This window comes from Sporothrix schenckii, assembly GCF_000961545.1.
Source record: "Sporothrix schenckii 1099-18 chromosome Unknown Cont44, whole genome shotgun sequence".
NCBI classification, from domain to species: domain Eukaryota; kingdom Fungi; phylum Ascomycota; class Sordariomycetes; order Ophiostomatales; family Ophiostomataceae; genus Sporothrix; species Sporothrix schenckii.
In genome coordinates this window covers 3312433-3326022 of record NW_015971145.1, presented here as the reverse complement: position 1 = coordinate 3326022, position 13590 = coordinate 3312433, and the positions used below count along the sequence as shown (strand labels likewise).

General features: G+C 58.1%; 6 protein-coding genes across 6 annotated transcripts; 4 read left to right on the top strand and 2 right to left on the bottom strand.

Annotated features, from left to right (window-relative positions):
* Positions 1-613: 613 nt before the first annotated feature.
* On the top strand, positions 614-2506 carry SPSK_08865 (uncharacterized protein; the record flags this gene model as incomplete). Its single annotated transcript, XM_016735451.1, has 1 exon — positions 614-2506. The coding sequence occupies one exon, from the start codon at positions 614-616 to the stop codon at positions 2504-2506; it is 1893 nt and encodes a 630-aa protein (XP_016587824.1).
* An 839-nt stretch (positions 2507-3345) lies between these two features.
* Positions 3346-4746, top strand: SPSK_09222 (uncharacterized protein; the record flags this gene model as incomplete). The annotated part of the gene is made up of 1 exon (XM_016735798.1): positions 3346-4746. The coding sequence occupies one exon, from the start codon at positions 3346-3348 to the stop codon at positions 4744-4746; it is 1401 nt and encodes a 466-aa protein (XP_016587823.1).
* Positions 4747-5001: 255 nt separating this feature from the next.
* SPSK_08758 (uncharacterized protein) lies at positions 5002-7086 on the bottom strand (the record flags this gene model as incomplete). The annotated part of the gene is made up of 1 exon (XM_016735346.1): positions 5002-7086. The coding sequence occupies one exon, from the start codon at positions 7084-7086 to the stop codon at positions 5002-5004; it is 2085 nt and encodes a 694-aa protein (XP_016587822.1).
* Positions 7087-8027: 941 nt separating this feature from the next.
* SPSK_09639 (NAD dependent epimerase/dehydratase) lies at positions 8028-8942 on the bottom strand (the record flags this gene model as incomplete). Its single annotated transcript, XM_016736211.1, has 1 exon — positions 8028-8942. The coding sequence occupies one exon, from the start codon at positions 8940-8942 to the stop codon at positions 8028-8030; it is 915 nt and encodes a 304-aa protein (XP_016587821.1).
* Positions 8943-9555: 613 nt separating this feature from the next.
* SPSK_09293 (uncharacterized protein) lies at positions 9556-10875 on the top strand (the record flags this gene model as incomplete). Its single annotated transcript, XM_016735868.1, has 1 exon — positions 9556-10875. One exon carries the CDS (start codon positions 9556-9558, stop codon positions 10873-10875), a length of 1320 nt encoding a protein of 439 aa, XP_016587820.1.
* Positions 10876-12001: 1126 nt separating this feature from the next.
* Positions 12002-13356, top strand: SPSK_09268 (GTP cyclohydrolase II; the record flags this gene model as incomplete). Its single annotated transcript, XM_016735844.1, has 2 exons — positions 12002-13246; positions 13312-13356. 2 exons carry the CDS (start codon positions 12002-12004, stop codon positions 13354-13356), a joined length of 1290 nt encoding a protein of 429 aa, XP_016587819.1.
* Between the last annotated feature and the right edge of the window lie 234 nt (positions 13357-13590).

The window sequence follows — 13590 nt, the reverse complement described above, 5'->3', positions numbered from 1 at the left end:
GAACAAACTGTCCACAGACGACAAACAGCAAAGACATGGAAGAGCTCTTTAGTTGAATCCTTTGCCAAGGCCTTAGCTGACGATGTTGCATCGTTGCAGGCCCATTTCTAATCTTTCCACCTACAGCTTTTTTGGCGAGGATTTGCCTCAGATCCTCTTGAGCCTCAGGAGCATTGCAAACCGCGACTGCCGTTGGCCCGCTCGCGTTGTGGGGCCGTGGCTGCTAAATTAAGGAGACGCCAGCCCGGTGCCCGGCAGGGCTGTGTGTTGACATCATGGGATCACACGGCCGCGATCGTCGCAATGTTGTCCACCACTAGTCGTTGGCTTGCTTGTGTTGTTCCTTGTCCATTTTATTGGCTTTAACTAGGATGTGTATAGTGCTCCTTTGTTGTCTTTATTACGTGAAATCCAGTCCGTTATTGTCCTCTCTTGAGTCGGGGTCTCGTCAGCCTTGCATATAAAGAGCGTTTTTTCTTCCTAGAATCACATCCATTGTTTCGATTGCCCATCTCATCTGAACAGCCTCGCTTTGTTTGCAAATCACCCCCTTTTCACCACGTTCTTCCCGTCCATTTTCTTGTATACGCCTTCCTTCATCTCCGTTCTCGCCATGCTATCGCTCGCCTCAATCGCGAGCTTGGCTGCCCTAGCTCCGTCAGCCTATGCTGCATTGACCCGCACGCCGTGTCCTCTGCTCAACGTCGGCCAGCCAGTGCCGTCCCAACTGGAAACCGTGGGCAGCAGCTACGTCAAGGACGCCATCAACAGCACCGAGCTGCAGTTCCTCGCCGCATCCAACGGGCTCCTCCCATACGGCCAGTATGAGTCCAACACGACAGCCTTTTCTGCCCAGGTCTATTCAGTGGCATCGGGCGAGCCGCTGTTCACCTTCAGCTACAACCCGCCCGGACTGGTGGCTGCACACACCGTGGGCGTGACCGACATTGCCACCGATACGGTCTTCCGTCTGGGCAGTGTGTCGAAGCTGTGGACCATCTACGTGTTCTTGATTGCGGCCGGTGACCGCTCGTGGAGCGACCCTATTACAGACTATGTTCCGGAGCTCGCGGCCTTGGTGGCGGCTGACGGCGACACGACCGACTCGCTGGACCACGTCGACTGGTCGTCTGTTACTGTCGGATCTCTGGCCAGCCAACTGGGCGGCATTGCCCGCGATGCCGCCTACAGCCCCCAGCTCCAGGCGCTTCTTGGCTCGGCTGGCTTGTACAACGCGGGTGGCTTCAACCAGTCGACGTGCGGGGACGACCGGCTCATGATTCCGTGCAACCGCACGGCCTTTTTCGAGGACTTCCCCCAGCAGCGGCCCATCTTCGCGTCGTACGTGTCGCCGGCCTATTCCAACGCCGCCTTCCAGATTCTGGGATACGCCCTCGAGAACATGACCGGCTCGTCGATGCCGGACCTCTTCGACAAGCATCTCGTGCAGCCGCTCAACCTCACCGGCACCTACTACACCGTGCCGCCAGAGGACGTCACCGGCCATGCCATGATCCCGTACAACGCCACGTACAGCTGGTGGAACGCCGACGCCCGCGACGAGACCGTGGCCGGTGGGTTTTACAGCACACTGGACGACATGCGCAAAGTGGGCACGGCCATGCTCCGGTCGGCGCAGCTGTCGCCCGTGCAGACCCGGCGCTGGCTCAAGCCACACTCGTTCCTCGCCGATCCCAACGCCGCCGTCGGTGCGCCCTGGGAGATTATGCGCGCGCCCGACAGCCCCGGCGCGCCCGTCAGCTGGATGTACACCAAGGCCGGCGACCTGGGCCTCTACTCGTCCATGGTCGCGCTGCTGCCGGAGCTGGGGCTGGGCTTCAACGTGCTGAGCGCCGGCACCGACACCACCAACACCGTGCGCATCGTGTCGGACATTCTGGCCAGCACCTGGGTTCCCCGGATCCGCGCTGCTGCGCGGGCCGAGGCCGCCGCCAACTACGCCGGCCAATACGCTGACACGGCCACCAATTCGAGCTTCACGGTCGTCGCCGACGGCAGCGAGCCCGGCCTGGCCGTGACGGAATGGATGTACGGTGGGCTTTCTGTGCTGGATCTGCTGGGGCAGCTCGAGGGTACCAACGCGTCGCTGTCGCAAAAGGTCGTCATGAACCTGTACCCGAGCGGCCTGACGCGGGCCTCGGCGAACAGCAGCTGCAAGAGCAACAAAAACGAGACAGAGGTTGGATGGCGCGCCACGTTCCAAGTCCTGCCCGCACCGCTCGACGCCGGCCCCTTTTCGGCTAAGTGCATCGCCTGGGAAGTGGTGTCGCAGCTGGTGTACGGCGGCGTGGCGCTCGACGAGTTTCTGTTCACCGTCGACGCCAACGGCAAGGCTGTGTCGCTGTCGCCGCGTGTTCTGGCGCAGACGCAGACACGCACTGCGACGACAGCGACGACAGCAAAGACGGCGTCGAAGCGGTGGTCGCGCAATGGTGCCGTTCTGAAGCGGGATGGAGACGTCGATGTCGGCAAGCAGAACCATTGAGAGGAAATAGAATACACTACGACGAAGAGGAACAAGTAGTGTGAGAGCACGGCGGTATTGACAAAGCAGAGGTAGACGTGATCTGAGGCGAGTGCAACCCAGGGAGCACAACGAAAAAAAAAAAAAAAAAAAAAAAAAAAAAAGAAAAAGAAAAGAAAAGAAAAGGATTCCGTTCCTCCCCTTCCCATTTTCGCCAATTGCACCGTGTGCACAGTCAAATGGTGGTTTATGTTTTGCTCCAACACATTGGACCCTCTGTCACAGTTACCGTAAGCTTAAAGATGGGCGTGCGAGCGTTACGTCCCTACTCCATTGAAACAATGCTGAAACGGGGGCTATTGACTTTGGGCGACCCGCCAGGTCCACTAACACGGCCGCCAAGACCACGGCACGTCCTTCCTTTCGTCTCCAGGTCCATTCGCAGCCTCTTCCATTCGATGCTCTCGATCGCTTTTCTCCTAGAATGCTTAATTTTTATCATGTTTGTGTTTCTCGGCTGTCGTCTCTCTTTCCGTTCTTTCGTCTAATCTTGTCGCTTTGACCAGCATGACATGGAGCAGCAATTGACTTGCTGCCCATCACCGTTGTTTTCTTTTCTTCCTTCTTCCGTCTTCCCTCTTCCTCTTGCCCAGGTCTGTCTTCATGACCACACCCATTCACCTCGGCTCTGCGTTGACTCTTTGTTTCTCTTCCTCTGAACTTACATTTCGCTCCTCTCTTTGCGCTGGTCCTCGCCTTTCTTCTCTCTACTGTCCGGCTCCTAGCCGACTCTCCCTCTCTCTCATTCTCCCACTCTCCATTGTCTTCACCTCCTCTCACCACAGCTGCCCTCCCCCACAATGATTGCCAAGGACGTACGAGAACGCTTGGCGATCATCATTCCCCTGACCCTTGCTTTCTTCTTCGCCTGGAGTTTCCGTCTCTTTGGCTTCCGTGATGCCGTCCTCGCTGTCCTCTCGGGGTCCGTCTCGCCGACATCACCACTCAATCCCCTCAGCGAGGCCGCTTTCGTCCGGCAGGCCATGGCCGTCGAGTTCCCAGCGCCCATCGACTACGGGCCCATCCAAGAGGTCTGCTCCCGGACGCCCTTCCGGCCTGGGCTGGTCTTCACCTGCGAGGGCCAGCATGGCGGCATCGGCATGCTGCGCAACCAGATGCTCAAGTGCATCCGCTACGCCATCCACGGCGGCGGCGCGCTCGTCGTCCCATCCATGGCCGTGCGCAACAAGAACGACCTCAAGGACATTGAGACCGCCACCGAGCTGCCGCTCGACTACCTGCTGGAGCGCGCCACCTTCAAGAAGCATCTCACGGCGGGCTGCCCCCAGATGCGCCTCTACGACCGCGTCGACGACGTGCCGTACTACACCAGCCAGCGCCAGGGACCGCCGCTGCCGCTGCTGGGCGACCAGTTCGAGCCCGACCACCCGCGCACGGGACTCCGCCACCCGCGTGCGTGGCGCCACGACTTTGACGCCTGGCTCGCCGGCCAGCACATCCAGCTGCGCGCCGACCGCCCGGTGCACATCCAGATGCAGCAGTCCTTCCTCGAGTACCCCGTGCGCGACGACGGCGACGCCTTTGTCCACGAGTTTGGCAAGATCCTGTCCTTTCGCAACGACACGCGCGCGCTGGCCGCCCAGGTGCTGTACGCCCTGCGCACGCGCTTCGCGCTGCCCATCGACCCGGCCGTCGCCATCAACACGGGCGCCTACTACGGCGCGCACCTGCGGCTCGAGTCGGACGCCATCTGGGCCTGGCCGCCGGACCAGTGGCGCTTCTCGCGCATGCGCGACCAGTTCGACGAGCAGTACCGCAACATACAGCGGACCGGCCTGCAAACCGTCTACGTCGCCTCGGGCAACCAGACCGTCGTGCAGCTGTTTGCCGCGTATCTCGAAAAGCGCATCGCCGCCGATCCGGCCGCGCGCGTGCGCAGCGTCAGCGTCGTGACCAAGCAAGACCTGCTCTCGGACAGCGACCGGCGCCGCCTGGCCGCCATGACCTTTGACCAGCAGGCTCTGGTGGACTTTCTGGTCATGTTCAAGGCGAGCGCCTTCATGGGCGTGGCCCACTCCAGCTTCCCATGGAATGTCGCGCTGCGGCGGCACGAGCTCAGCCGGTTCCCTGCCTATGCCAACGAGGGCTCGGATCTGCTCCGCGACGAGTTCAGCGTCATCATGGGCATGGCCGCCGACTACCCATATGTCGACTCGTTTGTCACGAGCATATGGCCGTAGTCCGCGGCAGGGAGGACGAAGGCGATATGAGTTGAAAGGGCAAAACGTACATCATGGGTTTTCAAATGGTATTTCATTTATTCTCGTTCACGCATTCTCGTAATTGGGATTGGAGTTCCCTGTTTCTATTCAGATTCATTGCTACACCTAATGATCCTTTGTGCCAATTCGTCGTTTGCTTTTGTTTCCGAGTTCGTGCCGTGACACCCACATTCTTCCTCGCCCGCCTCTCTGCCCCGTGTCGTCTCCCAAATCCTAGATGATCTCAGGTTCGCTCCCCGTCAACTTCCGAATGTCATCCATCACCCACTGGATGGGGGTGACAAAAGTGACGTCAATTTCGGGGGCGCTGTCATCAGTCGACTGCCGGCCCCATGTGGAGAGTCCCGTCGGTGGCCTGCTCTGGTCGGGCACGGCGTCGACGTCGGGAAAGTTGGTCTGCCCGTCGCCATCGCCGACATCGCCGCCACGCATATGCTTCCTCCAATAGCGAGTGGCACTAGCCGAGCCGACTCTTGCATCAACAATGCCCACGACGCGGCCTGTGGTATCAAACACGCAGGATCCCGAATCGCCTGGCCTCGAAAACGCCCCGCCGTCGATGCCCAGCATGATCAAGTGGAACGCAACAACAGGCCCACCTACCTGTGTTTCAAATGGGACGTGACGGACCGCTTCGATCTCGTTGGTGAGGCCGAATGTGAGGCCCGTCTTGGCCCCCATCTTGCCCACGACGTGCGACGTCCGCCCGATTCCACTTGCATCAAAAGGCGGCTGCGCAGGTATGTCACGGCCATGAAGGCGCAGAAACCCCCTGTCGTCAGGACCCTCCTTGACATTGATTTCGTGGAACTCGACACGGCTGTACTGAGGGGTGGATTCCAGGAGGCCTTGTACTGTTACCAAGCTTGCCGATGCCAGTTGATCGCGAACACACACCTCGTTCTCAACACCAGCTTTGACAATCCTCACAAGGGCCCAATCGACCCACTGTCCATGGCTGCCCGTGTGGTGGCACGGCGAGTAGGCCACCGGGCCAATGAGACGCTGCTGGGCATCGAGCATATCCACGTTGCTGAGCGTGGCGCGTAGGTCGACAATGTATCTTGGCGCCTCTAGTTGCAACATAAACAGCTCGACGGCATGTCCTTTTGTCGGGTCATCGGAGACGTCTTGTTCGGTTTCACGGCAGTCTTGCTTGATTTGGATCCGAAGGTCATTGAAGCGAGAGAATGCGTCCGAGAGACGATGAGGACAGCTGCTCAGGATTTGAATTGGCGGCAGATTTGCATCGGGTTTGACAGTTTGGTTAGGATGTAGGCGGTGACCAATCGCCACGTGTCGGCTCGTAAGGCCATACACGGCCGGTTCGAGGGAGGGGGAGGAAGTCAACTCTGCAGGTGGGCGGACTAGGTGGAAGAATAGACCCATTGTGCCCTTTTGCGGCTGCACATCTCTTTCTCTCTCGTTTTCCTGTTCGATGGCGTGACCTGGGTATGGCAACAGCGGCTGAACGATGGCGTTGATGCCAGCGAGAGAAAGGTTCACTCTGGACCGCGGGCCAATACCTTGCGAGTATTTCCACTCAATGGAGCTGGCCAGGATCCGGGAAGCTTCAGATGCTCTGGGTTGGACATGGCTTTGCATCATCTCAACTTCGACGCCTAGCACGCCATGGTCCTGGATGATCGCCCGGCACTGTAGAGCCGCCTGCATGGCAGCCTGCCACGTGCGGTCCGTGCTGGCACGCAGGCCAACCAACAGGACGACGGGGCTGTCGGTGGGTCGTTCTCCGATGCGGAGCGGGACGAAATAGTCCCAGTCGATGTGGGCTTGCTCCAGCGCAGCGATGAGTGCGCTGCGTACATCGTCGGACCAGGCCTGCACCAATGGGTGGTCGCCGATGGTGGCTAGGCTCTTACGGGGACCATCCCAGATGTGGTCGTGGACATACGGGGTACGACTCGTTCGAGCAACAAGACGAGGGCCGCCCGACAAACCGGCAAAGTAGCTGCGCTGCTCATTTTCTAGAGGTTCCACGAAGCCATCCAGGCTGGCGGGCGCCGACGTTGGTGTAGGTGCGTGAGAAGGACCGGCCATGGTCGACCCTGTCTCGGGGTTGTCTTTCTGGAAGAAAACAGCCTCCGCCTGTGTGGCGATGGGTCCGGCCGCGGTAATGGGTTGGGGGCTGGAAGATCCGGGGCCCAGGCTGGAACCTTGATTGTCGACCTGGGAAGGCGGGATGTTTTCGTCCGTCCGAGGAGGTACGGACGCACGTTGGTTGCGCTGGCGGCGCTGGCGGCGCTGGCTGTCCCTCCGATTTTGGCGTCTTCGAGGCATGTCGGCGCGCCAGTAATTGCCACTGGTGAACACAGTACAAGAAATTAGCGTCAGGATTGGGATGGCAGACAAGTGCAACACATTGATGGGGTTTTCGTTCTTCTTTCCTAATGTTATGTTTCTTTTGGGTTCGTCAAGTGCAGGAGACCCGCGATGGGTCACATCATGGGTGATGGAAATTGCAGTTCTAATCAATGAAATGCAAAGAGTAGCTTACCAGATGTACGTAAATATCTATGCGAGAATGCAAATTGTGAGGATGCAGGTGCAGAGTGAAGAGCCCAAAAGGCCGTGATAGCTCAACAGAAGGGAGCACGAAAGGGAAGTGTGTAAGAAATGGGAAAGAAAATTTTCGGGACACTGGCAAAGCTGTGAGGTTTTTATATCTATTCGGGGAGGCGCGTTTGAACAAGTTTCATTGCTTGTTTGTGGAAGGCACGTTTGGTGACGACGCGTTTGAGGAAAGTGCGTTTGAGGAAGGTGCGTTCGAGAAGGTGAGTGACAATTAGGTTCTGGTTCGGAGGTGAATAAACAAGGTTCGTTTGAGGCAGGCACGTGTGGCCGTGAATTGTGGTCTGTACCTTCCATTTAGGATCTTGGTCGCGATGATGAGTAATTTTTACCATGGCGCGCGGCGTACGGCACTGACTGAGGCAACTTGCATTCACACAACGTTTGATGAGACTCTCCACATCTGCAAGGCAAACTTGTACGACGTAAACACGGTAGATGAGACAACATCACGAGAGACAAGAGCCGTATACCACATTATCCTCTACTTTGCTAACATCAGCTGCCGGTAGCAAGTCCACGACTGACAACTGTGTCTCATATAGTTTTGAACCAGGACAAATAGGTACACCCAAAAAAACACTGGCACACTTCAGACATGTCTATCTAGTACCGGCAATTCATTCCTTTTGCCTCCCTGTCCGTCAACCTCACAGAAACGTCGTTTTGACGTCTTCGATACGACGCTGCACATAGGCGTCAAACGAGCCCATGGGGATGCCATAGGCCTTGACAGCATCGATATCAACGAGGTCGATCATGCTGCGCATGGCAAAGTAGCCGTCAATGAACGGATTGGACGCCTTGGCTGCCTCAAGGGCCTCGCCTTCCAAGAACGCCGCCTCCAGCGGCCGGCCTGTGGCAGCAGACAACACCTGGACAATCTCAGCGGGTGCCCGCACATCGAAGCCAATTTCGATCTTTTTGCCGCCAAACTTGCCGGGATCAGCTATGGCAGCGACAGCAAAAGCACCAATATCCAAGTCGTCGACCAGAGGCAGACGGGTTGTGGCGAGCAACGCAGTGGTCCAGACACCCGTCTCGCGGAAGCCCGGGTACATGGCGACCTTGGGTACCAAAAAGTTGGCCATGAAGAAGCCGGGACGCAGGATGGTCCAGTTGGGCATGCCGGCCGCCTCGACGGCCTCTTCGATGCCTTTCTTGGACAGCATGGCCCGGGCAAAGACGGTGTTCTCCTTCCACCCACTAAAGCGTTCAGGATGCCCGGAGCCCACGCCCGTCGACGCGACAGCCGTCTGCACGCCGGCAGCCTTCGCAATGGACAAAATCGACTTTGTCCAGCGGACTTCGGCGGGCAGGTCGCGGAACTGGGGCACGAGGGCGATGAAGACGGCCGTGCAGCCGGCCATGGCCGCTTCCAGGGCGGCCGTGTTGTCGTAGTCGCCGGGGAAGAGTCGCACTCCTTGGTCCACCAAAGCCTTGGCAGCGGGGGCATCGATGTTGCGAGCCAGGCCATGAACGGTCCAGCCTTTTTTCAGAGCGTGATGGGCTACAGCGCCGCCCTGGCAGCCTGTGATGCCAGCGACAAAAACAGTCTCGGACATTGTGATGATGTTGTTGCGATGTGTGGTGGTAATGCGCTATTGGTGCACGAAAGGCGCTATTGCGTGTAAGTCGAGACGTAGTCGTAGTTTAAAGTGGAGTTTTCGTAGGGGTTGGTCTGCTGAATACAACACGTCGAAAGCATCTTTGGAGAATGGCGCACCGTAAATATAAATACAAGTTAATATCTCTTGGAATCACCTCCATCCTTCTTTTCCATCGTTAATTTCATTTTTTTCTTCCTCCATGCCCACTGCCTTTGCATTTGGTGGAATTCCGCCAGGCGTGCTCCTGCCGTCAGAAGGTTGCCCACGGCCAGAGTCAGAGGCCCACAAATTTCGGCGTATCACAGCCTTTCGTCGCTGCCCACTCGTCTGTGGCGCCTGTTTCTGCCAGCTAGCGGGCGGAACTCCGCCAGCTCACAAAAGTTCACCTGGCGATCCGACCTGAGCCAGTAATCCAGAGGTCCAGACAACTCTCCGACCGTCTTCTCCCCCGTGATCTTGCCGTCCAAGATCATGGCGACTACGGTAGCAGGCATGTTTTGTCCCTCTCCTTGATGGGCATCCACGCCGTACAGCTCGACACATTTCAAACCTCCTCCCGTCTCCCAAAATGCCCTCACTCTCCTCGCTGGAACGGGCTTGTCCGCCGTCGCGTCGACGCTCATGCCTGGCCTGCACCAAGGCCAAGAGGCGCTGCGACAACACGCTGCCGGCGTGTGTGCGCTGCCGCCGGCGCGGTGTCGAGTGTCTGTATCCCGTCCGACAAACCGATCCGAGCCCGGCACAGCAAGGCCAGACGGCCACGAAGTCGTCGACGACCAGCGATGGCGCATACACCTTTCTGCCCTTGCAGCCATGTGACCTTGTGCTAGACACTGCAGATCCACCGAGCTGTGGTTCGACAGCCTCGCCGTTCAACAGTCTATCACAAGTCTATGTTGATACCGCAACCGTCTGTGACTTTGTCTCCCACGCTCATGACGTCAGCATTCATGATGCCGACGAGGCCGACCACACCGATAACATCGCCGGCGGTCAAGGTCAACTCAGCCTGATACCAGCACCACCTCTGCCCCTGTCGGCGCCGCTTGCCGCAGCCGACTGGAACTATGTCTCGCGTATTATCGCATCGCACCTCGGCCATGCCATGGACATTATCCGCGACGCGCCGCGCCTGTTCGTACTTGAGAACCGCCTGCCCTGGAGCCACCCACGGCTGTACCGCGACGGCATGCCGCGTGCCATGGAGGACGCTCTGTCGAGCTGTGCGCTCTACCAGGCCAAGAACAGCGTCAACACGTCCGTTGTGCTGCGCACCATTGACCGCCGCCTGCACGACCTGCTGGCGGCACCCGAGCCCACGAGCCCTTTGGAGTGCATCGCCAAGACCCAGGCGCTGCTGCTGTACAACATTATCGGCATCTTCGACACGGACATCAACGCGCGCGCCACCGTAGAAAATACACAACCGCTCCTGCGGCACGCCGCCCGCCGCTTGCTGTCCTTTATCACGTTTGACGCTCTGCAGGACGCCCCCGACGAGGCTGCCCTGGCATTGTCGGCCCACGCGTTTTGGGACTCGTGGGTCCTCATGGAGTCGGCGCGCCGCACATTCTTGATTGCCCTGTACTTTATGCACCTCTACTGCGTCGTTGTCGGCTCGCCGCTGCGCACGTGCGACGAGCGCAAGTACCTCAACCGCTACTGGACCATTTCAGCGTCGCTGTGGCATGCCACGAGTCCGCTCGACTTTGCCCGTGCCTGGCGCGCGAACCGCTTCTTTTTGGCGCGCATCGGCAATTTCGACCAGTTGCTGGCCGAGGCTCGCGCCGAGGACATTGACGATTTCAGTCGCATCTTTCTAAGCAGTTTGATGGGCATCGACGACTTTAGCAGATGGATGGCGTCGCGGGATCCTGTGGAGGTGTGACTGGCTGTGTGACTGTATCAACCTGCCTCACATGGGTGGCATGTTACGTACAATGTGTGTTTGATGATTATGACAGTCAGTTGTGTTATGTATCTTGGGGTTATTGTGTTGAAAATATAAGTGCTCATTGTTGCTGTTTTGAATTTTTTTTAAAAAAAAAAATAGAAAAGAAAGAAAAAGAAAAGAGAAAAAAATGTATCGTTGTTACGCGCTTCGTTTTTTCTTCTTTTTTTTCAACTTTCTTTAGTTTTTAAACATATATTATGTCATAATCCCTTCATCCAATTTATGCCTCAGTATTCATGTCGACCTCCGTAAGTAATTACATTGCGAACTTTTTCTACGGCATAAATACCTCGTGAACAAATTATCGCAAAGAAAAACTATGTGTTGTTTGCTACCAAGATGATTATGGAAGACGACCCTGCAAGCCTACAACTGTCTTACTCACCCAGATACAGTGTCCCCGCCTGTAGCATGCTCTTTTTACCAAGCATTGCTAATTGAAAATCTGCAGCACTCCGAACACTCTCCGAATGCCCAGATAGCCCCGCAGAGCGCCGCCAGCCATCCGCCCAGCCGAACGGACGAATTTACACGTGATAAAAATGCGCTGTGCCGTCCCACTAGTGACATCACGGCTTAAGTAAGCCCTTTGTCCGCCCGTTCCTCGTGGCGGTATTCCTTCGCGCCTATTACGACATATCCCATTTCGCCCTAGTTCGTCCTTTTGTGTGAGTCGAGCCACCGGGACCAAAACCCGCGTCCATGCGGCCTGCCATTGGGGCTAGAAGATCCTAGAACGGCCAGCCGGCTCTTGAGAGCGCTGGCCCGCTTTGCTTGCTCATCGTTTCTGTCGTCGTTTCTGTTGTCTCTCTCCAATTTTAGTTTACACTTTCTTTACTTTTGGCATTGGCAAAGGGGCATAGGTATTGGCAGAGACACATTAATATTCTTATCCGGACGAAGTCCACCTGGGCCCTCGACTTGTTGCTTCCTCGGTACTTCCCAACGCCGGCCTTCCACGTTCTTCCATTTTACTTTTCTTGGCACCGGCCTCACAACTGCTTGACACAACTGCTTGACCACGACGGACCACATCCCCCATCCGCAATTCACGCGCATCATGCCTGCCTCGACGATTCCAACGCCGGCCGGGGCAGACGGCGCGGCTGAATGGCAAGGACAAGGGCAAGGGCCGGCACCGCTGCCGTCCTTCTACTCGCCACGGACGGCTGCTGCCAATGCGGCGCCCGACCAAGAGGTCCAAGACTTTTCTCTTTCCACACCACCACCCCAGTCACAGCCTCGGTCACGGCCTGATGCAGAGACGTCACGGTCGCAGCCGGAGGCACAGTCTTCCCAACCACCCAAGATTCCTCAGATCCCTCTAGGCCGCCTCGCAGAGCCCGAGCTGCCCTCGCTGGTCTCGCCCGCCTTTACACCCCCTGCCCCCGGCACGCCCACTAGCACAAGCGCAGGTGCCGGCGCAGGCGCACAGAGGACCGGAGCCGGGGCTGCAGCGTCAGAGTCCGAGCCGCGTGGCGTTCCGGTGGACAGCACCGTCGACTCCGGCGGATGTGGCTCAAAACGCCCCCGCCTGCTCGAGACCCTGCCCCACGTTGAGTGCATTGTGCGCGCCCGCATTCCCACGGTCAATGGCGCGCAGATGTTCTTGCACCTCTACACCAACGACGTGGACAACAAAGAGCACTTGGCCATTGTCTTTGGCGAGCACATTCGCAGCAAGAGCTTGGATGCCCCGCGACCGGGCGAGACAGAGCGCGACCGCATGACACGGGGTGCCTACACAGGTGTGCTGTTCCCAGGTCGGACAGAGAGCGGCATGTCGGCCGCAGGCACGCCCACGGAGGCGGCGACCCCGGCGACCCCGGCGACCCCGACAGCCCCTCTCGTCCGCGTGCACAGCGAGTGCTACACCGGCGAGACCGTCTGGTCGGCGCGCTGTGACTGCGGTGAGCAGCTCGACGAGGCCGCCCGCCTCATGGCGCTGCCCGCGAACAAAGCCGGCGGCATCATCATCTATCTGCGCCAGGAGGGCCGTGGCATCGGACTGGGCGAGAAGCTCAAGGCGTACAACCTGCAGGACCTGGGGTCCGACACCGTCGAGGCCAACTTGCTGCTGCGCCACCCGGCCGACGCCCGCAGCTACGGCCTGGCCACGGCCATGCTTGTCGACCTGGGCCAGCCAGCCATTCGCTTGCTGACCAACAACCCCGACAAGATCCGTGCCGTCGAAGGCCCCAACCGCGAGGTCGTCGTCAAGGAGCGCGTGCCCATGGTGCCGCTGTCGTGGCGAGGCGAGGGCGGTTTCCGCAGCCGGGAAGTAGACGGTTATCTCAGTACAAAGGTGAGTGCGAATACCTCGCGCCCAGATTTGCCTTTTTCTTCGTTCCTGGTTACTAACTGCCGTAGATCCAGAAAATGGGCCATTTGCTCGACTCGGGCACCATATTATAGCATAGGAGCACAGATGAAGCATAGGAATGTATATACAATCAAATCATGAGTTTTACTGTCTACTCTGCAAGGGGACGTGCCGTGCAAATCCGCTTCACTACGCCATTCGGCTGCTTGTACAGTCCTGCTGACCTGCCCGACAAGGCTGTCAGTTTGGTGCCCCACTTTTAAACCGCCCAATGACGCGCTGCGAACTAGCACACAAAATCCGTTTCCCAAGCCTTCACTGAATGT